At 46.3% G+C, this 21,849-nt stretch overlaps 1 protein-coding gene across 3 annotated transcripts; it reads left to right on the top strand.

The window, feature by feature from the left end:
- Positions 1 to 2,497: 2,497 nt before the first annotated feature.
- Positions 2,498 to 21,787, top strand: klhl32 (kelch-like family member 32; the record flags this gene model as incomplete). 3 transcript variants are annotated; one of them, XM_079275105.1, is made up of 9 exons in its annotated part: positions 2,498 to 2,668; positions 6,367 to 6,474; positions 10,150 to 10,248; positions 12,761 to 12,976; positions 15,085 to 15,811; positions 15,975 to 16,033; positions 18,471 to 18,663; positions 20,626 to 20,720; positions 20,966 to 21,787. In XM_079275105.1, 9 exons carry the CDS (start codon positions 2,498 to 2,500, stop codon positions 21,125 to 21,127), a joined length of 1,830 nt encoding a protein of 609 aa, XP_079131231.1. In that variant the 3' UTR covers positions 21,128 to 21,787. The 3 variants fall into 3 exon arrangements, with proteins under 3 accessions (XP_079131231.1, XP_079131230.1, XP_079131232.1); XM_079275104.1 differs by having other exon boundaries at positions 20,593 to 20,720; XM_079275106.1 differs by lacking the exon at positions 6,367 to 6,474.
- Between the last annotated feature and the right edge of the window lie 62 nt (positions 21,788 to 21,849).

Below are 21,849 nucleotides of genomic sequence, written 5' to 3'. Positions count from 1 at the left end.
TTCCCATCCCATTCATTCCTACTGATGGTACGTTCTACTGACCTACAAGAAACAGGTCATGAATATTAACTTCAACAAAAAAAAGTAAATATTTCTACTTAAACCAGCTGGGCTACTCACACATGATGTCGTATTTGTTGTGGATTATTTTCAGCTGTGGGTACAGTGCACATGTGAGTGTTTACAGCCGCAGAAAGGGGTGGATATACTAGCGCACGTGTGATTAACACAAAATAAACTGCAGTGCCCATGAAACTTGTTTCCCAGTGCAATGATGTTGGCTTATTTATGTGTGCACAGATGGACAAGATTTATCAAACTACGGCTACCCAGGCAACAGTTGTTAGAAGGTCAACTCGTTGGTGGTTTTCATCAGCTGCCATGTATCTCTCCAGAGGCAGCAGGAAAAAGACCGACAGCAAAGCTCACTGCAAACAATGCTGTAATCACACTGCAGCTTTAAAGTGGTTGTATCGTTGTTAGTAGTATTAAGCTTATGGAAACAGTTGTAATATGTGTGGGGCGGCTCTGTGTCAGGGGAGTCGTTTGTTTAATCACAAGGTTGGCGGTTGGATCCCCGGCTCCTCCTGTCTGCATGTGGATGTGTCCTTGAGCGAGACGCTGAACCCCAAGTATCTCCACTGGCTGCTTTACATCAGCCCACTGTTGCCAAAAAACGCTTAGAATGAGTGCAGAGGCCAAATTCCACAACGATTTTAGACCAAAGTTTAAGTCTTCTGTCGCTCTGGAGGCTCGAGACGGAGAATTTACGATGCGCTTGGCTAGAGCTTGGAGACCACAGTTATTAGTATAGAAATAAAGAGGCTATTTGTTGCATTATGGGAAAATTGTCTCGGCTAATGCTGTTTCAATCTAGATTACATCATAGAGTACAGCTTCAAACTGAAAGTTATAAAATAATATTTAAATCTATTCAATATCATCAAGGCTTCCATCCCCCCTCAAATATACAGCTTCTCTGAGTTCCTAAATCCTGTAATTTCCCTTCCTTCTAATCCAGCACGGCAATTGTGTCCTTTTGTCCCTGGGCCCTTCCCTCCGGCAGTGTCCAACCAGCAAGCAAACAGCCTGACTCATCATTCATCCTACCTCTGGCCCATAGTGCGCACACGCAACCCACCCACCCACACATACCCATTATTCCCTCTGTCTTACATGCCGCCACCATGAAGGTGACAGAGCAGGCCTCCTGGCAGACAGCAGCATTTAGAGTGGCGGCTGCAACTGTAAGGGGACAGAGATGGATTCGGATGGATGGGTGTACGCCGGGAGGGACTGAAGATGGGTTGGAAAACAGGATGTATTTGCTGCTCCGTGGGTCCACAGAGTCAGTCAGTTCTGTAGTCAGTGTACTTGTCGCGCCCATCGTTAAGAAGCTGACTTGAGAACAGTGAGACACACACTAATGGGCAGAAAGTGTTCTTTTTAAGTGTTGGGGCGTGATGGAAATGCCATTCATAAGTAAAGAGTAATGGGAGATGAGTAAAGTGTCACTTGTCTATATTGCATTAATTCAGTTGCATTCTTGGTGCAAGTCCAACTATATATAAAATAAATTAATAAACGATTTACATTCATAGTTATACACCTTGTGCATATAAATAATAAAAAAGAAGACATTAAACAAGCGTTAGACTTATTCCACTTACTGCTATACCCATGTGATGCTAGCACCATGTACAACTTTCACAGGCTGCTGGTGCGATGAACACATTAACGTACACATATGTATCTGGAGATTCGACTCTCAGTTTGTCATTCAATCACACTGTCGGGCTGACAAAAGAGACTCCTCTGTCAATGAACAATGAACTGAGGACTATGAGGCGGGAATCTCAACAAGACTAAGAGTCCGGAGAGCTACTTAGCTAAATGCTAACATCAGCGTGGCAACACGCTCAACGTGGCAATGCTAATGCTGTCGTTTAGCAGATATGCAATGTTCACCATCTTAGATTAGCGTGCTAGCATTTACTAATTAGCACAAATGAGCCAAATTGTATACATCCATTTCCAGCTCACATTTTTATAAATCCAATAATTGTTTCATATATTTCAGTCTAAACTAAATTGGGGGACCGGCCGACATTGCCATCCCTAAATATGTACCGTCTTCCTGCTGTACAATCAAAGTGGTCAAGCTGTCCAAAAAAATGTAAAATAATTCTTGAAAACTTCATATCTAAATTCACTAACTTTGTAGAAGCAGTAGTCATAGCAACAGCAGGAGTGATATAGTAGAAGTAGTGATAGTACTTGCAATTTGTCATTATCATTATTATTATGATTATTATTAACAATAGAACCAGAGCTTTATCTCATCTAGAACTCCAACTCCAGTTTAACAACATATCTTGTGTGTGTGTGTGTGTGTGTGTGTGTGTGTGTGTGTGTGTGTGTGTGTGTGTGTGTGTGTGTGTGTGTGTGTGTGTGTGTGTGTGTGTGTGTGTGTGTGTGTGTGTGTAGCAGTAGGGAGATGCTGACAGGACAGAGGCTCTGTCAGTCGAAGTCCCACCAGGACTCGGTCCTCGCTGCCCTCAACCAGCAGAGGAAGGACGGCTTGCTGTGCGACGTCACCCTGGTGGCCGGCGAGCAGAAGTTCCACGCCCACAAAGCCGTCCTGGCGGCGTGCAGCGATTACTTCAGGGTGAGTTCTGTACCGTGATGATGAACTCTGAAAATGTATCTGTGTTTGATAAAGGAGGGTTTGTCTGTTTGATTATCCGTCTTCATGATTAAAGCGCCTCCTTTTGTTTTGCATGTGCAATGGTTTGACTGATTTAAAGATGACTGATGTGATAGAGGGGACAGTAACGTGATGTGATGGGTTGGTAGATTGTTAAAACTGCCACAAAACCTGTCTCACCCTGCTACCTCCATTAGGACAGATTATTAATGGGGGGGCTAAAGGGTCCCACGGTGGTCGAAAATGCTGTCTCAGGCTGCCAAGAAGACAAAAGTCTTGGAGAAACTCAATTTTAAAAACTACCGGTACATTTGAGACCGTGAAAACAGTGAGGTTTGCATGTACAGACGGCAAAACATTTTTCGGTCGAGATCAAAAGTGCTACAGCACAGATCACCCTTCACCATCCTGCACCTGGATGCATCCCCAGTGTTCGGCCGATCATCGGAGTTAAGCCGCAGAGGTATCTGTAGGTAGGCTCACGCTGTCAGACAGCCAGACAGGAGGCCGAGATGGGCCGCACAGGGAAAAGTGCACCGATGAAATTTGATTTCGGGACACCGGGCAGATCAGGAAGCAGAAAATAATCCCTCTTGAAAATGAGCGGCAGATTAAACATGTCCAAGTTGCCCAGGGATTATTCTTCCTCCTGTGTGTGTGTCAGTTATTTTTACTTCGGTTATTTTTACTTCTTCGGCAGAGAGTTGAGGGTGGGCGAGTCGCACTCCTCTCCTTCCTTTGTCCTCTTCGTTTTTGTTCTCCCTCTTTTTTTTCTTCTGAAAAAGGCCGCTCTTTCATGTCCCAGCCGAGCCGAGCAACACTGTTGTTCCAGGGCACATGGATTATTAGATCAGCCTGCTACAGTAAGCAGGGGAAGTCACTCTGCTCCCCTGTTCCTCTGCAGGGGCCGAACAACATCCTCATCAGTGTGTCATCTGACTCCACCGCTGGGGGTTTCATTTAGCTCATTTACTGGGGGAGATGAAGGTGCCTTGTGTCGTGAATAGTGACTGTTTTCTCCCTCTCTCTCTCTTTGTGCCTCCTTCTTTCTCACACTCGCACACACACACACACACACACACACACACACACACACACACACACACACACACACACACACACACACACACACACACACACGTAGCAGTGATAATAACACATTATCTAGTCCGTCGGACATGAGGGATTGTAATGAAATACCTGACCAAGCGTGAGTTGTTTACCTGAGACTTGTCCTGAATATGTCACCTGCCTCTTCCAATGCCGTCACATTACCAAGACGTCTGGCCGGCCTGGTGGAGATTCGTCCAGATCAGTCACACCACAGCCACTTTTCTTCTAGCCCTGCAGGGCATGGACAGAACTCATATCAAAAGCTGTTATTGTCCCGGACGCTGTATGTCCAACCTGTCCTGTACTACACGGAACCCTGTTATTGCTTTAACCTCTTTATGAAGACAGGGCTATATAGAGATGACTGTGCAGTATTTCCACCATCAGTCCTCTGTGCCTTTTAATGCCGCTTGATTTGATAATGCGACCCTGTACATCGATCCGCGAGCGAGGTACAGCGATTTTGTATTCGACTCACCTGAAGGTAATCTGCCCGTGAATGGAAAGACGTTGAGCACTACATTCAGTGATCCATAGCAAATTGAAATTTGGGGGATTTTCCTTCCAGATATTTGCAGGAAGGATACAAAAAAAAACGTTCGTGCCAACTGTTTTTCTTTGCGGTATTTAAGAAACACGAGTGTGTTAGAACAACACCGGCCGGGATGTAAGTCAAGAGTACACTTGTTGCCTATGGAAAGACTGAGCCCTGTTTTACGTACACTTAACTTCCTTGTTGATGATTTGACACAAGCCTGGCTTTTACAGTTCGTCGAGAGCCGGCTTAAAAGTTACCTCGAGCTGTTGCCAGAGCAATACATCCTTGCAGTGTAGTGCAGATTCATCCACAGTTAGCTCGGTCATGACCACTTAGGGCGAACCCCGTTCATGAACTTGTTTTCAACGGCCTCCTTCTCTTAAAGGCAAAATAAAATATTGTTATTATTTTAAAATGAGAGGGTATTTGTCATTTGAATGTATAAGATTTACTTGCATCATACAGTAATACATAGTGTAAGTAAGGATGTGCATATACTTAGAATAAAACCCGTTAGTGACAATTGGCCATAGTATTAAATATACGTTATAAGAGAGTTACATTTTTTACAAAATAGAATATTTGAATGAGGTGTTGTGGCTTCTAATCGACTGTACAACGACTGGATGCGCTGATGGTGCCCACATCACTTACAATCTAACTTAATAACCAGCCGTATAACGATAATGGAAGTGCGGTAACTGTGGAAACAAGAGCAGTGCTGAAACACAAATCATATGATCAACACTGAGAGCCAAGTTAGCTGAGATGAGAACAGGATCATTTCAGCCCAGTAGGCCGCGTTAGAAGAACAGGGAACTCAAAGTAATACATGCTACATAATGATCCGCCCACACACAGACACACAAGAATATTACGGGGACAACTAGTAGCATCTGTAAGACACTGGAATTCTACTTTTCCGAATTCTGTAACACACCCTGAGCCCTTGTAAGCTTTGCTTTTCTTCTTCTTACGATTGGGGGACAAGTGTTAAGATAGAGAATGAAAAATACCAGGAGCAGCGTCTCTGTGGCTCAATGTGTCTCAATGTGATGTATATCCAGAGCATTCGTGCTGGAGGCCACCAGCTCTGCGAACACTCTCAGGGTGCTCCCTCTCGGCCTCAAGGCTCACACACCAACACAGGAGCAAACATGCAGAAGCAGTTTTTCTATTTACTCTTTTTTTAACTTTCTGCCTGTTTAACACTCATGCACACACTGAACAAAGCTTAGCCACCATCTCACACTCACACACACACACCAACACACACACACACACACACACACACACACACACACACACACACCCCAGGTTTAGTCACAGGCCCTCCTGTGCTCGGCGGACCATTGGATTTTTAATTAGCGCAGCGGTGAATCAACAAGGCCAAGCTCTGAGGAGAGATGCGCAGGCCTTGGTTAAAGCTCAGCGTGGCCTCAAGTCGACCCTGTCTCACACAGCACCCTCACAATACACAGGGGCCATTCGTCAGAGGGGGGGTGTGGGGGGGTGCGCTTGGTTAAAGTTCATGGGCGCTATGAATCATGGAGAATCGGATGAGTTTTGGGCGCAGTGAATGTTGTTTCTCGTGACGGAGGGAGCTGCTCCTCTGGCCGGCCAGCCCGAGGGTGTTACACACCAGTCTCTGAGCAGAGGTAGTGCAGAGACTGTGCTACAAACTGCCACTGTGATTAAAAAAATATGTGAAATTGCAAGCTAGCCAGATCACTATCCTGAGACGAGGGGAGCCGTGGAGAAAGAAATTGTCTACAGCAGCTGGATTTACTTTTCAAAAGCAATTGATGGAGTCCCCCGTCCCCCTTTTCATTATGAAACAGAGGAAAATATAAACCCTAAAGGCTTCATTACCTTGAGGAGACAGGTAGAGTTGATCTTCATCGTGGCCACGTTTGACCCCCAACCCCGCTGTCACTCCGAGGGAGCGTTCTGCTGATGCATGGCTCTGTCATTCCCTCCGCTGACCTCCATGTTTGTGTGTCATCAGGCGATGTTCAGCTTGTGCATGGTGGAGAGTGAAGCAGACGAGGTGACTCTGCAAGGGGTGACCGGCGTTGGACTGAAGCACGCTTTGGACTTTGCCTACACCGGGCAGGTGAGCCCGAGCAACAGCCACCACAGCTGCCCAGACTAGCCCCTTTCACAGGGTTTTACTGTGATATATTTATTTGTATTAACAGCGATGCAGCCTACTTTATAAGCTGATGTTTTGCATGTAAAACATCTTTCAAGCTTCCATATAGAGGATTCGGAGCACTAATAGTAGAAGAAAACAAGTATTTGCAGTGTGAAGATAGAGTGGAGTCATATCTACCTGGGCAGAGAATGTAGTAACGCTAGCTCTCCCTTTCCGTGTGTCATAATCTCATCTTCTCTCTGCTTTGTTTACATGGCGGAGCTATTTTAGTGCATGTGAGTCTCTCTGTTGTGCCCCACTAGCTAGCTAATCGCCGCCGCTCTGCACTACGCTCATACGACGATTACCGCTGATAACGCCGTCCCGACCCACGCCGCCCCGACCCACGCCGTCCCGACCCGCGCCGCCCCGACCCGCGCCGTCCTGGTCCCCCGCTCCCAAAAAAACAGCAAGCGCTGTTGTCATTGTTCGCTCCGTTAGCTGCTAGCCGCCGGCTCAGTCGTTGCCCGTTTGAGAGCCGTGTGGAGGCAATAAAAATTCAAAAAAAGAATCTTCAATCTTCTTCAGAGTTTATTATAAGAGTAGAATGTTGTATTTCCCTCTAAAAAGCAGTTGAATCTATGTCTAACAGTAGCAATTATCATTACAGTTACACATTACAGTCGTAACTTTTCACCATTGCCAAATATGTCACCGAGATAAATCAGAGCAGGACATCTGCAGATTAGCACTTTAATCTCAGCAGCAGGGGCTTCTACAGCAGCGTGCCGCTGGTGACAGTGGTATCCAGCTGTTAGCAGGTGCTGTCATCCCCCTGCCCTTTGTGGTCACATGTTATTCTGGGATCCAAACAAGAAACACAATTATATTCAAGGAGGCAGAAGTAAAGAGGACAGTATTACATTGAGGTGAGGTCACCCGTCCTCGCCCTCTCAACAAAAGAATCGTTTGCGATCATTTCTAATAACCTTTTTTGTTTTGTTGTTGCAGTTGCTGGCGATGCTCGGTCCAATAAGCAGACTAGCGGCTTAGGCAGCAGACCCGAGAGGCCGGAAACTTTGTAATTACTCCTAATTTTATTTCCATAGTGGAAATGAGCAAAGAGGGAGCCGGTTAGGCAGCGTAAATAGGTCAACAGCAGGCTTGCGAGCCGCCCTGCTTTGGTTGGCTCAGAGCCTCTGTCCGCCTGGTGGAGATGATAGCAGATGAGATGAGGGCAATATGCTTATCTCCCACACCGTGAATAATGACCGACGAACAAATCCTTCAGCCACACGTCAGAGGCCGACAGGGCCGAGTCAGGACGATGCTCTCTGCCCGGAAGTCAAGTTAGTAACTTCAATGACATGTTCACCGCATGCCAAGATGACAAATGCAGTGTTATCACCCACAGACGTGACTTTTATTTTTCCCAGACGATAAATCTTTCATTCTTTCAATCATTGTGAGTAAAGAGAGAGAGTGATGCGAGGCTACAATGGGTCAGATCCTTTTGTAGAAGACGTCTACACTCTACCTCCCTTCGTTTCCGCCTTCTCCCCCAGGTGAAAGCGCGCAAGTAACCAGCGCAATAAACGTCAGTTTGCACAAGAGCCACGCTGTTATAAAACCGACTTGTGTGCCGTGCGAGGTTGAAGTGCTCTGACTGGAGTGGGGCCCCTGGAGTGGAGTAACTTACAGTTATTGCAGTCACATTATTATTTTGGGCTGCTGCCTGCCGGGATGCTGATTGAGTGAAAGAAGAAAAATAAATAAAAATAACAATTGAACGTTTGTCGCTCTTGATCACAAGTTTATCTACGCGGGATAAATGTGCAGATGCAGCTAATTGCAGAGAGGAAATGGAAAAAAAGAGGTCAAATATAAACAAATTGCTTGATGATTTCCAATGATCTGTACACACAAATGGCACAAATGCTGACTAAAATGTTTTTTTTGTTTTTTTTACACGAGTTATAATAAGCGGACAAACATGCACGGGGAAGAAAGCAGCACATTTTCTATCCAGATTTGTTTTGCTCTCAAAAATCAGAAAGAACGAGGAGGCCTGAGCAAAAACAACAAGAAAACAGATCCCCGTGAATGCTGATTAACAATATTCCAGCCCACTGCTGTGTCAACGGTATCGTGAGAGGCGAGGGAGACAAATGATGAAGTCATTTTTTCACACTTTCACTGCTGATGCAGTCACGGCTCTGTCGCTGCTAAATGGATGATCAAAGGTTAGTTCCTGCCCTCTAAAGCCAAACATTTTATGTGGAGCAGGTGAATCCGCCATGTGAGAGGTCACACAGGGCATGTGTAGTCTGATTGGGCTATTATTCCAACGATTCAGACAACATTTAACTCCATGTGGTTGTGTTTGTGGGCTGGGAATAAAGGGCAGTTAAGCCTCCATCGAGAACACAATGTGCTCCCTGGCACTGTGAGTTGGCTGTGTTACAGAGCTTTATGTTGCATATGGGTGGGTAATATGGAGGAAACAGAAGGAGGCTTTCAGCAGATCATTTCAGCTGCTGTTCTGTCAGCTCGACGGGATGCGTTTTGGGCAGAATCAGTGACGAAACAATTGCCAGAATATGTTGCTTTGCTTTGGAGGACGATCGCGGTGAATCGAGCACATTGGTGGAGCCATTTCTTGTTATAAGCGGCCCGATCCGTCACACTCATTCGCCCTGTCGCTATTGCGCCATTTAAAACATATTAGGTAACCTGACGTACGGACAGAATTCTCAGTGTTTAAAAAACAAAAAAAGGAAATGTGAATAATGACAAAAGACATATGATCCTGCCTGGTTTAGGTTTAGTCAGGTGACTTGTAGGGTTTAACTCAGGTCACACTGCACATACTGTTACACACAGCTGATTTTCAAAACGTATTGGTATCTTTTGATGTAGCCCAATATACTTTCTGTTTATATATATTGTGCTGTGTTACAGAGAGGCTGCTCAACGACTGGCCCATACCAAACAAAAACGAGTTGGCCCAAATAGAGCGTCAATGACTTTAAAATGTAAGAATTTAGAAAAAAATGTCCATAATAATTTCTCCAAACCCAAATACCTGAAACATGATTTCATCAGTATTCATTTTACTTTCATGTATGACAAAGAAAAGCAACAGCCCCTCTCATTGGAGGAGCTGGAACCAGATAACGTTTGGTGTTTTTGCTCGCAAAACGATGGAAATGAGTTATGATCAAAACAGTTGTCGATTCATAACCTGAAACATAAAACACACCAAACACTGACAGCGTGAGGCCAAACAGGAAAAAGGACCTGTCGTACCGGTATCAAGTTATTAGTGCAGTCCATCCAAAAACCTTTCTGGTGGTGCCAGAAAAAAAGTAAAGGGATCACCAACATCAGAGTAGTGGATCCCAAGGGGACCATGCATATCTGTAACAAATCACATGGATGTCCATCCAATAGATGTTGAGATATTTAACTCTGGACCAAAGTGGTGGACCGACCGACGTCGTCTCAACCGAGAAAAACAACGATTCTCAACTATCTTGACATTTCCATGAAGTTATGACTGTTATTATTATGATTATTATTCTTTGAGGCAATGAGCCTGATAATGAACTGCCAACCCAACCACAGTGAATGAGCTTGTTCATCTCTGGACAGATCCTGCTGGAGCCAGCGGTGATCCAGGACGTCCTGTCTGCAGGCAGCCACCTTCAGCTGCTGGAGCTCCTCAGTCTCTGCTCCCACTACCTCATCCAGGTACACGCACATGCGCGCACACACACACACACACACACACACACACACACACACACACACACACACACACACACACACACACACACACACACACACACACACACACACACACACACACACACACACACACACAATCCTATCTGCAGGGAATACCAAGAAAATGTATATCTTTTCTATTTCTGCTTTATTCCACACATTTACTGTGTTAGTGTCAGCATCCAATTCTCAACGGCACTCGACACCAATGATACTTCCCCTTTACACAAACAACGGAGCAGCATGGACCAGGATGTACAGGTTTTGGTGTCGAGTGCCCCGTACATAGGGATTTATCTTTCTTGTGATCCAAGTAAAAATCGAATATAAAACAAGGCTGCCAGCTGTACCAACATCACAATGTTCTTCCTCGTACTGTGTTTAAAAGGCCAAAGAGTACAGATTTATTTTTCGAACAATCCTGTAAACGATAAACTGGAAACTCCAAAACCCAGATTCTAACCCAGACAGCGGTGTGTAAAACAAAACAGTGAAGAAACAAACTGAGGTAAAGTTTTAGCAACGTTTCGTTAACGATTTATTGAACCGGGAAGTCCGAATCTGTCAATATCTTTCGAACTTTACCTAACCAAGAAACTAATGGTGCGCGTGCTGACATCAACCAAAGGAACAGTTCAACATTTTGGGAAATGCACTTATTGGCTTTCCAGCTGAGAGACAGATGAGAGGATCAGTGCTGCTCTCAGATTTGTTTGCTGAACATTAAGATAGAGCCCTGAGACAGTTAGCTTAGCTTAACACCTGGAAACAGGGGGCTAGCAGCTATGTTGAATTATTTCTTCAAGCGAACATCACTGCAAAGTTTGATGTCAAAAGTAATTTGTGGACACAAAAAGAAACTGTTGCATTTATTCAAATTCAACAATGTCCAAGCTCTTCTGTAAAGAATCGTCGAGTGTGAATCCTCCCCCACTGGGAGGTGACAGGTCCGATTCAGTGTGCCGCTCCAGGACACTTCATTGGGGTTGGATGCTTGTCGGCGAAGGTGCCCGAGTCCAGATCTCCTCCAGAACTAGGCCACCCTGCTGCTTGTTTACTGCGCTTTATCCCAGAGGCCGAGATGGATCTGATGGAGCAGAGGCAAAGTCAGCCTCCGTTCCTCTGGGTCCGCGGCCAAAAGCTGCTGCAGACAAATCGGGTTGAGTTTGTTGCAGAGCAGAGCCACTCTGAGGAGTCTCACGCACAGTCTTCCCCTCGAGCCCTCAATGCATTTTGCAGTGGTTCCACTTAATTACACACGGTAATAATTACATTTCATCTTGTGCTTCTCGAATCCCTGCCACCAGACGGTCATGTTTTTGATACTGTATGATACCCATCCACCTCAACTTAGCTCAAATGTGCCATCTGGTGGTCGCGAAAGCTTCCTCTATATTGGCTTGCAGTGACCAGATTGTACCTCACTGTAAACAAATTCAAAACTCCTGAATATTGTCATGGATTGTGTTTTTTTCTCTTATGTTTGTTCATCTGCTTACATCCTTGTTTGCTCAACACACGCCAGCTGACTGCTTCACTTGGTATGTGGTTAGGCTGCATAGTGGGGCGGTAAGGCTGGACCAATAACATTGATTTACCAATACAAGCTGCACCAGTTGATTGATGAAATCAGGATCCTCCTCCGATGTGCAGAATTCAGTAAATTGAATATTGAATAGCTGATCGATGCTACACCGGCTGTGTGTGCCGCTTTGAGTCCTTCATTTGAAGTGATTATAATCTAATAAGACATTTTGACTCATATGTGTGTGTGTGTGTGTGTGTGTAGTTTATTTGTTTAATCATCATTCTAATATTCAATGAAGCACTTTAATCCAATTTGTTTTATTTCCTGATTCAGATATTTTTTCAAAATAAAATACCCACTATATTTACTTAATTTCTGTAAAACATTAGTGAAATGACTTTCAGTGCAAATGATCTACTTTAAAAGCCAGAGATCCATAAAGGTGTTGTCTGTTATCACAGGTTGAGCACGAGATGATGTTTGTACTGTACTGCATGTGCTGAAGGACAGCCAGAAGATGGCAGTCTTATTCCACCAGTCGGGCCTCGGCTCCTTTTATTTACCTCCTCTCCTCTGCTTTATTTCTGCCTGACTGTCACCACATTTAGCATCTGTAATGTTGTCATTTAACGATGAAATGGAAACCAACCCACGGTTACTGAATACATACTGCACATGTGTGGCGTACACATGTGCATATCTATCAGGAATGAGTGTGTATGTCCAACTCTTTTATGTGGGTGGAGAAGCAGGTACTTATAATTGGTAAATGTGACAAATTCTTTCAAAATCATGGATAGAACAAAAATATTTTGATAAATTATGACTATACCTTCAAACTAAATCACAATATCCAGCTAAAGTCATCTTTTACTGTCTGTAAGTACAAAGACAACCTTTCTGGTGAATACGCGCGTTCATTGGTGTGTTTATGGATTCACCCTGCAGGAACTGAGCAGAGTGAACTACCTGGAGCTGTACCGCGTGGCCGACCTGTTCCACCTCCCCGCCCTGGAGGAGGCCGTGGTGGGCTTCCTGGTGGAGCATCTGTCTGAGCTGAGCCAGAGCCGGCAGGACGAGGCCCTGCAGCTGCCCTACCGCCTCCTCAGGGAGGTGCTGAAGAGCGACCGCCTCACCTCACTGAGCGAGGAGGAGATATGGAAGGTACTGGAAGAGAGTGTGTGTGTGTGTGTGGTCATGGGTCTTTCCACGCAAGTAGAGGCTGGGGATGCACCATCAACGTGTTAAAGTGTAGCGTGCAATCCTCTCAGCTTGTAAATGTGAACAAATTACATTGTGGCACCAAACACACGCAGATAGAAATCCGTGACACAATCCACACGGACTAATAAGCAACAAATTAAACACGGACACACTGTTTGTTTGTGTCAACGAGGACGTGCCGTAGGACGTTTTCGACTGCGTGCACGTGGTCCATGCATCCATGCGAGCGCGCGTGTCACGGAGTTGGTGGAGACTTACTGTTTTGACTGTTCATTTGCACCAATCAGCCTCCCCCCTTTTTCCGCCCCTCCCCGCACTCTCTCCCCCCCCCCCCCCCCCTCTGTCTGTCTCCCCTTCTCTTCTCTGATTAGGCCCGCCGCGGCTCCATCAGGGCCCCAATCCCCCAGCTGTCACTCGGCCGGCCGTCTGATTGAAAACAATCAGGCCTCTGATGGCACAATTACCCTGACCCTTTAGCCAGCCGCCGCCGCCATAATCAGCCTCTGATTAGGCTGCTTTGGGCCTCCTTCACTTCGCCCAGAAGGTTAATTTGGGCATCAGACGGAAGCGAACGGCAAGCGGGGGCCGTCGTCCGAAAGGAGGGGTGTGGGGGGTGGATGTGCAAGCCAATACCGGACCGATATGGCTTGGCAGTCAATCATCTTCACTCAGAGTTTTCTTAGAGACTCTCACGCTCTGGAAATCACATTTTCTCTGGCTTTGTTTTTTTTTTTTGTTCTTCCCCCCTCTCTCCTTTTGCCATCCTTTGCTCTGCCTCTCTGTATCTCCCCCTCCCCTTACCTCACTATCTCTCACTCTCTCTTTTGTGGTCTGACTCTCTCTCTCTCTCTCTCTCTCACTTTCTCTTTCTGTGCGTAGGGGAAGGAGGGAGAAGGAGTTGATTTATTCTGTGCCCTGAGGAAGTTGCGTGATGCAGCGTGACCTTCACAGTCAGCTAGTGCACGCACACACACACACACACACACACACACGCGCTCTCACTCAGAAACACACATATACTGTCACTTCAGAGCAAGGAGGAGGAGAGAGGCGGGGTGAGCAACAGAGAAAGGGAGGTAGAGACAGGAGAGTGGCACAGATAGCATAAAAAGACAATCCTGACTTGCATGTTTCTCGAATATTCACACCTTTAGAGTGTAATTGAGAGGAAGTGAAGGGAAAGCTGTTGAGCACACAGTATTTCCTCTACACGTCATACAGCGAATGCTGCCTTTTGATTCCCGGTGTGATGCTGTGGACCGTCATTTTTCTGCCGTAGCAAATTCTCCATCTCTACTTTAAAAAGAGCGCTTTGTTTTCCCCGTGATGGTGTCGGTGATCTCCAGTCATCTCGCCCACGTTCACACCTCCTCGCAACTAAATAACCTTCCACCGCTCTCAAGTTCAATTAAATTCTCTGCAACCCGGTTTGCCTGCATTAAACAAAGGAAGGTGCCTGTGGATATTTACAGTGTGTATGCTGAATGCTGCTGATTAATAAATAGTTGTGCGTGTGTGTGCTGGCAAGTATGGAGGGCCGTGCGGGCGGGCGGGCCTCCGTCTTGCCATAATAGCCTCGTTGTCTAGAAAAATAAATCTGATTAGCAGCCTCAGCTCATTTCTCTCTCTCCTGTGTTCATGTTTTCATTCCTCTGGTCTTTCGTGCTTTTCATACCGACCGTCTCCCTTTTTAAGGGACTGCATGGAAAGTCTTTGGGTAAAAAATCAGGGTCAGGTATCTCCTGACCCTCCCTTCACTCAGAAAAGAAGCATATTGATTCGGTTCAACTTGTCTTTATCAATGATAACCAAAAGAGGCAAAGCACCAAGAATTTAAAACAGGGTACCCCAAATAAAGCCAATCAATCATTACGCCCACAATGAAACAATCATTTTCATGTATCCTTTAAACTGGATATTAAATATGTCAATTTGTCTTTATTTAGAGTTGAGTGGCTACTGAATTTGAGCTTCATACGACCCATTTAACTCTTTTTGTGAAGGAGTCTCCAACTCACTCCGTTCTTCTCCACCCCCTCTGCATACAGTTGGTCGTTCTGTGGCTGGACCACGACTGCCGCCACCAGGACGCCGATGATCTGCTCCAACACGTCCGCTACGGCCTGATGGACGTCCCCACGCTGCACCACCTCGCCCGCAGCCACTCTCTGGTCCAGTCCAGCCCGACCGCCGCGGCCCTCGTGGAGGAGGCCCTGGACTACCACCGCGCCACCTTCGCCCAGCCCCTCCGCCAGTCAGCCCGCACCAGGCCTCGCTTCCAGTCCCTCACCCTCTACATAGCCGGCGGGCGCAAGCGGGAGGTGAGCAGGGTCAGGGAGCTGCGCTACTTCGACCCGGCCGCGCAGGAGCACGTGCGCGTCGCCGGCGGGTCGAACTGGAGCGAGCTGGCGCCCATGCCCACCGGGCGCAGCCACCACTGCGTGGCCGTGATGGGGAACTTCCTGTTTGTCGTAGGCGGGGAGGTGGAGCACGCTACCGGGAGGACGTGTGCCGTGAGGACTGCTTGTCGGTACGACTCCAGGGGCAACTGCTGGACCGAGATCGCCCCCATGAAGGCCTGCAGAGAACACTTTGTCCTGGGCGTGCTGGGCCAGTACCTGTACGCAGTGGGGGGCAGGAACGAGCTGAGGCAGGTGCTGCCCTCTGTGGAGCGCTACTGCCCCAAGAGGAACAAATGGATGTTTGTACAACCCTTCGACCGCTCGCTGTCCTGCCACGCCGGCTGCGTGGCCGACAGCCTGCTCTGGGTCTCAGGTACAGGAGCGATACAGGGAGGCGGACGCAAGACACTCACACACGCTCGCACATGCATTACATTCACCTAGAGACACACCCTCGACATGGAGTCCAGAAATACGCTGCTCTAAATGTTTTGCTCCCTAAAAAAAGAAGAAGATGTTGTTCCTTTATGTTACAGGCGGGGTGACAAACACAGCTCAGTACCAGAACCGACTGATGGTGTACGACCCAGAACAGGTAACTGTCAAGTGATCTGACACTTTTACCTTTTTTCTGACAATTGAGTGTGTTTTTCTATCATATTTGTACTTGAATAGTGTAGTAGATTGTGTTACTGCTGACCATGTTGTTTTTAAAGCTGTCTGAACATCATGCTGTGTTGAAGAAGACTTGAAACTAGAGATTGAGACCATAAACTCATATTTACAATGTTTACTGAGGGAATAAATCAAGAGAGAAGTAGAGTCATTTTCTCATAGACTTCTATACAACCAGAGGAGTCGCCCCCTGGTGGACACTAGAGAGAATGCAGCTTTAAGGCTCTTCCGCATTGGCTTCACTTTTCTAGACCCGGAGGTTGCCACCTGCTTTTCAAATAAATAAATCAATAAATCAGTTAATAAAGGTTTCAACATATTCGGGTCATAGGGTCAAATCTACAGCAACACTTGTATCACTCGATATCAAAAACAACTTTACTGTCAGACCAAAGTGTTTCGGCTCGTCGTCACCATCGGGGTCTAAAATCAGGAGTCGGATCAGGGCACACTCCACTTTCATTGTCTTATTTGTGCATTCCACAGACGTTTGGAGCAGCTTGCAAACCGGCAACAGTCATCAGAGTCTGCCACAACCATGTTAGTCTGATGTTTTCAACACTACAAGTGTTGCTGTAGTTTTTAAACCCCTTAAGACTGCGTTCCCTTCTCCATGATCCTTGCAAGTCGGTGAATTTGTGCCAGTAACTCCCACGCTGATTTGGTTCCGGACAGTCAGTTGTCAGACTCCTGAGTTATGTAACCCATCGTGCTACAAATGATATGTGAGCAATGCACTTTATTTACTTAATACTGCAACTATCTTGTAATTCACAGATTGAACTATCCGTCCTGTGTTGATCTCTATTGTCTCTCCACTGATGAGAGTATTTCCTAACCTGACTGAAAGGCTTAAGGATGGAGGGTATCCTATAGTGTTCACATTTTAAAGCCATCTAAGACAAATTTATGATTTTGGGCTGTATAAACAAAATGAAAAAGAAAAATGAAAAAACCTCCAACCACACTTAAGCAGCATAAATGCAACAATAATGGCCCTTTTCAAGAAATGAATGCAGACACTTTGTTGGCTGTGATGGATTACACGACAGGCAGGTGTCAGGAGTCTGCTCATTGATTTTCCACACCATATGGAAACCATCGGCATCGTGGAAAAAAAGAAAAAAAAACCTGCACAACAAACGTGAAACCTCTACAGCTTGTTTTAGAACACAACCCTCAGTGGAGTACTGTACGTGTGATTCGTAGTACTGGTGCTGTAATGTGTAAATGTAAATAGAAACTCCCAACATTACCTCTACAAGGTTACGACCCTTTATCCTAAATACAGAGCGAAACCATCCGATCTATTTGGTCGCAGCCTTGAATCTCGGCATGACAATTAAACACATCTGTGTTTGCAATACTCGCACAGCTGTCTGTGTTGGAATGTAGCTGCGGCTTCTGTTTGTGTTACGTATATAAGCCAGCTGTTAAAGAGCGCCGCGTCCTGGTGAGGCTGTATATGGTGCGGAGGTATGTGTGTGTGTGTGTGTGTGTGTGTGTGTGTGTGTGTGTGTGTGTATGAGGTGCACATCCATATGGATCTGTGCGTTTGTGCACGTCGTGGCGTGGAGGAGCGAGCGAGCGAAGAGGCGAGAGAAAGGGAGAGGGAGAGAGTCTCATTTGTATTCGCCATGAATCTACATTCACCTGCCAGAGCAACAGCAACCCCCCACCCACTCTACCCTCAACAGATGGCCACCCGTCAGCTCCCAGCAGACACACACACACACACACACACTCATTCTCTGCCTCAATCAAACACACACACACACACACACACACGCACACACGCACCCACACACACACACACACACACACTCATTCTCTGCCTCAATCAAACACACGCACACACACACACACACACACACACACACACACACACACACACACACACACACACACACACACACACTCATTCTCTGCCTCAATCAAACACGCGCACACACACACACACACACACACACTCATTCTCTGCCTCAAACACACACACACACACACACACACACACACACACACACACACACACACAAAATAAGCTTCGACACACTTAGTGAAATGAGCAGGGCTCCTCGGTGTAAAATGGAGTGGCTGAAACATGTGATTAGAAATAGGGAGGGAAGTCATTAGTAGAAACCAGAGCTCCAGTGTCACGTTATTTATCCAGCACTGAGCATACATCAATTACCCATGCATGGATATGCTTAAATATTAATCTTCCTATTCATCCTCCTTTCCCATCCCACCCTCTCCGTTCCTCTCTCTCCCTCCCCATACCACATCTCACCTGCATCGAATCGTTTTCTCCCTTCCTCCCCCCCTCCCCCGTAATCCACTCTCCACCATCTCCTCAGGACCAGTGGCTGGCCCGCAGTCCCATGTTGCAGAGGCGAGTTTACCACGTCATGGCGGCGGTGAGGAGGCAGCTCTACGTGCTGGGCGGCAACGACCTGGACTACAACAACGACCGCATCCTGGTCCGCCACATCGACTCCTACAACATGGACCTGGACCAGTGGACGCGCTGCTCCTTCAGCCTCCTCACGGGTGGGCGAAGGGAAGACACCACACACGCCACCACGCACACACTTCCACATGTGTACAGGGGACGATCGATCGGTTGATAGTAACCAATTCATCAACCCCTCTGGTCGGCGAGCGTTCTTTCCTTCCAAGGGAATATAGACACAAACATAGTCGGCTATTCTTGCAGCCTTATAAGACTTCTATGTCACATATAGTCATTTAAAGGAACGCGTATTACCTTTCTTGCTGAGCGCGAGATGATTGCATTGATACCACTCTTATGTCTATTGTTTTACCTGGAGAAGCAACAGAGAAGAAGGTCCTGTCCCATCTAAATGAGACACTGCACAAGCAACGCCTAAAAGAGAGCTCTGTCCACCGAGGGGGGGGGGGGAATGGCTGATTCTCGTCGCTACATGCAACGTTGTGTAAACTGTCACATTATGTAAATTGTGGGTGTTGCAGTCCTTGGAATTCAAAGAAATGGTCATTATGTCACTGCAATTTGGGGAGGATAATGAGGGGGGGGGACTGCCAAGTGCAGCTCTTTCACATCTTTAGCTCTGGAACCAACCTTTTTAGTTTTAGTAGAGATATTTTAAAGCATTTATAAGCAATGTTTTTTTTATGAGCACTGGATCAAACGACGATTTGGATGTAAGAGGGGTCGTTCGTAATGATTACCACCTGACTCTGCAGTTTAAGGAGCTTTGCAGCGTCTTTCAGCTCTTTGATTTGATTTTCTGGCTCACAACTTTTATGCTGATTTGTTGTTTTTGGCCTCAGGAGGCCGTTGTTTGAGGGAGTTCTGACTTACTGTTCTACCTTCACGATGTTAACAACATTTAAACAGTGTGAAGCATTTAGCAGGTGGAGACAGATATTCCCGTCAGGAGTTGGTAGAAAGCAAAACGAAGCAAAAAGTGATGTGGTCCCGGTCAACCTTTCTGTTAAAGGCCCTGAGAACATGCGCTCAGTCAGCTTCTATGAACGATGGGGTCTTACATGAAAGCACAGTTTTCTACCAAAGTTGGAACCGTTTTGGTTATTTGACGAGAGAGAGAGCAAAAATAAAGATTTTGTCACATCCTTCCGCGCACCAATCAGGATTTAGATCCATTTGAATCTAAATGTGAGGACTGATGTGGGGCCGTTGTTTGTGTCGCCAGGTCGATTCAGTCTGATTAAACCACACCCACACAGTCCTGATGAAGTAGATGAGCTGACTTCTCCAGCATTCAATCTAAATACATCAATTTTATTCTAACTTGATCTTTGTATGTAGCTTACTGAGTCGTGAATTTTTAATGTTACAGAGAAATATACGTTTACAGAGGCTTCAATGCAAATTCATCTCAGTGTATTTTTAATCCCAATGCTGTACGTGGCGCTTAGAAACATATGTTGAGTAAAGCTCTCTGCTTTATCCTCTCATGAGATAAAAACATAACCCATAATGCAACCCGCTGGTTGTGAGGAGGCGGTAGGGCGCTATGCAGTGAAAACACATACATCCCTACTTATGAGCCGTGGGCATCCTGCATCTATAGCCTCCAGGCTGATGGAGGTGGGCTGGAGTACCACCTCCACCAGCGACCTAGAGGCACAATGGTATCGCATATGCTGTAGGATGTGGTCATATTCTGTCGATTCATGTCTTCCATGAAGGCTCAGAGGGTTTAAAGTTCAGGTGACTTCACTATTCCAACCACCTTCTCTACTCCCGTCTGACTTTCCTCTTTTGTTCTCTCCTCCTCCCGTGATATCTGCTAAAGTTTAAGACAAAGTCACGGGGAAAGAGAACAGGAGCTCAATCTCCATACACCCCCGCCCTCGCCCCATCTTTCCCCATTTATCTCTCTCCGTCTCTGCCCCCACCAGGGAGAAGGGGGGGGGGGGGGGGGGGGGGGACACGGAAGTCATACTCAGAATGCCCTCTGCTTTGCACAGTGCAGCATTGTGTCGGCTCTTTGTCCTCCCCAGGTCAAAATGAGTCCGGAGTAGCCGTCCACGCTGACAGGATCTACGTGGTTGGAGGATACTCCATTTGGACCAATGAGCCTCTGGCATGCATTCAGGTGAGAGAAGAGGCTTTTTATTGTTATTTAAGCCTCACAACAGATAGAGCAATATGAGTCATGTTGATAACATGCTGTTGATAGAGTTAAGTGAAACAGCAATGAAATAGCTTGATTGAAAATATTCGTATTAAGGCTGCCTTCAGAAATACTGCCGGTTGAGCACACACCAGCTCGTAAAATATTACATGTAAAAGATCACTCGACAGACACTCCCAACACTGATATGAATGTTGTGTTTCCAGGTGCTGGATCTGAGCACAGAGGGGAAGGAGGAGGTTTTCTACGGGCCAACACTGCCATTCGCCTCCAACGGGATAGCGACTTGCTTCCTCCCGGCTCCTTACTTCACCTGCCCGAACCTACAGACTCTACAAGTACCCCATCACAGGATAGGTGCCGTTTAAAACCAGAGGAACAAAAACACAAACACTCTGGGCCGTCAGTATTTGCAAACGTGGCTCAGAAAAGCGATCCTGCTGGGACCTGCCATGTCACGTCACAGGAGTGTACAGGGATTTCTGTGAGACCTCATATGTAGTAACGCTTTCCTGGGATACAAGAGCCGTGTTATCCTGCAAGCTTCTAGGAATCTCAACCAAAACAAGCAGATGCCACAATGACACAGCATATGTGTTATATTTCCCCAAAGACTGAGACAGCATTCATCCCGGACTCCTAAAGGGATTAAAACCCCCTCAGAAGACGGGGACAACATGCCAATCGCATTACCAATAAGTGACTTATGGGAAGCGGACATCACTGAATTGCTCAATTGTTCATCGGAGTTCAAAGCAAACTGTCCTCTTTGTAACCCGTTATAAGGGTTTAAATCACTGAAGAACATCGCCATCAAACCTCTAGAATCACTTTGGTGGCCTGAACGTGCAGGATGTGTTTTCTTTCCAACATTTAGAGGACCGTCTTCTCATTGGCTCGCATGCATTTTGAAATTGCAGGTTGTGTTGACGGTGTCAAGAGCCGGAAGCTTAAACAACCATGTCATTTTTTTATTAACATTTAAATAAGGTAAAACAAAAAAACAACTTTTCTGCATCAGCAGTGACACAAATGAGTGACATTGCTCAGGACCCAAGACTGTTTATGTCTGTCATCATTCAGAGAATAT

The sequence above is a fragment of the Melanostigma gelatinosum genome, assembly GCF_949748355.1.
Source record: "Melanostigma gelatinosum genome assembly, chromosome: 9".
Classification (NCBI taxonomy): Eukaryota; Metazoa; Chordata; class Actinopteri; order Perciformes; family Zoarcidae; genus Melanostigma; species Melanostigma gelatinosum.
The sequence above is the reverse complement of the archived record's forward strand: the minus strand, read 5'-3'. Positions and strand labels throughout refer to the sequence as shown.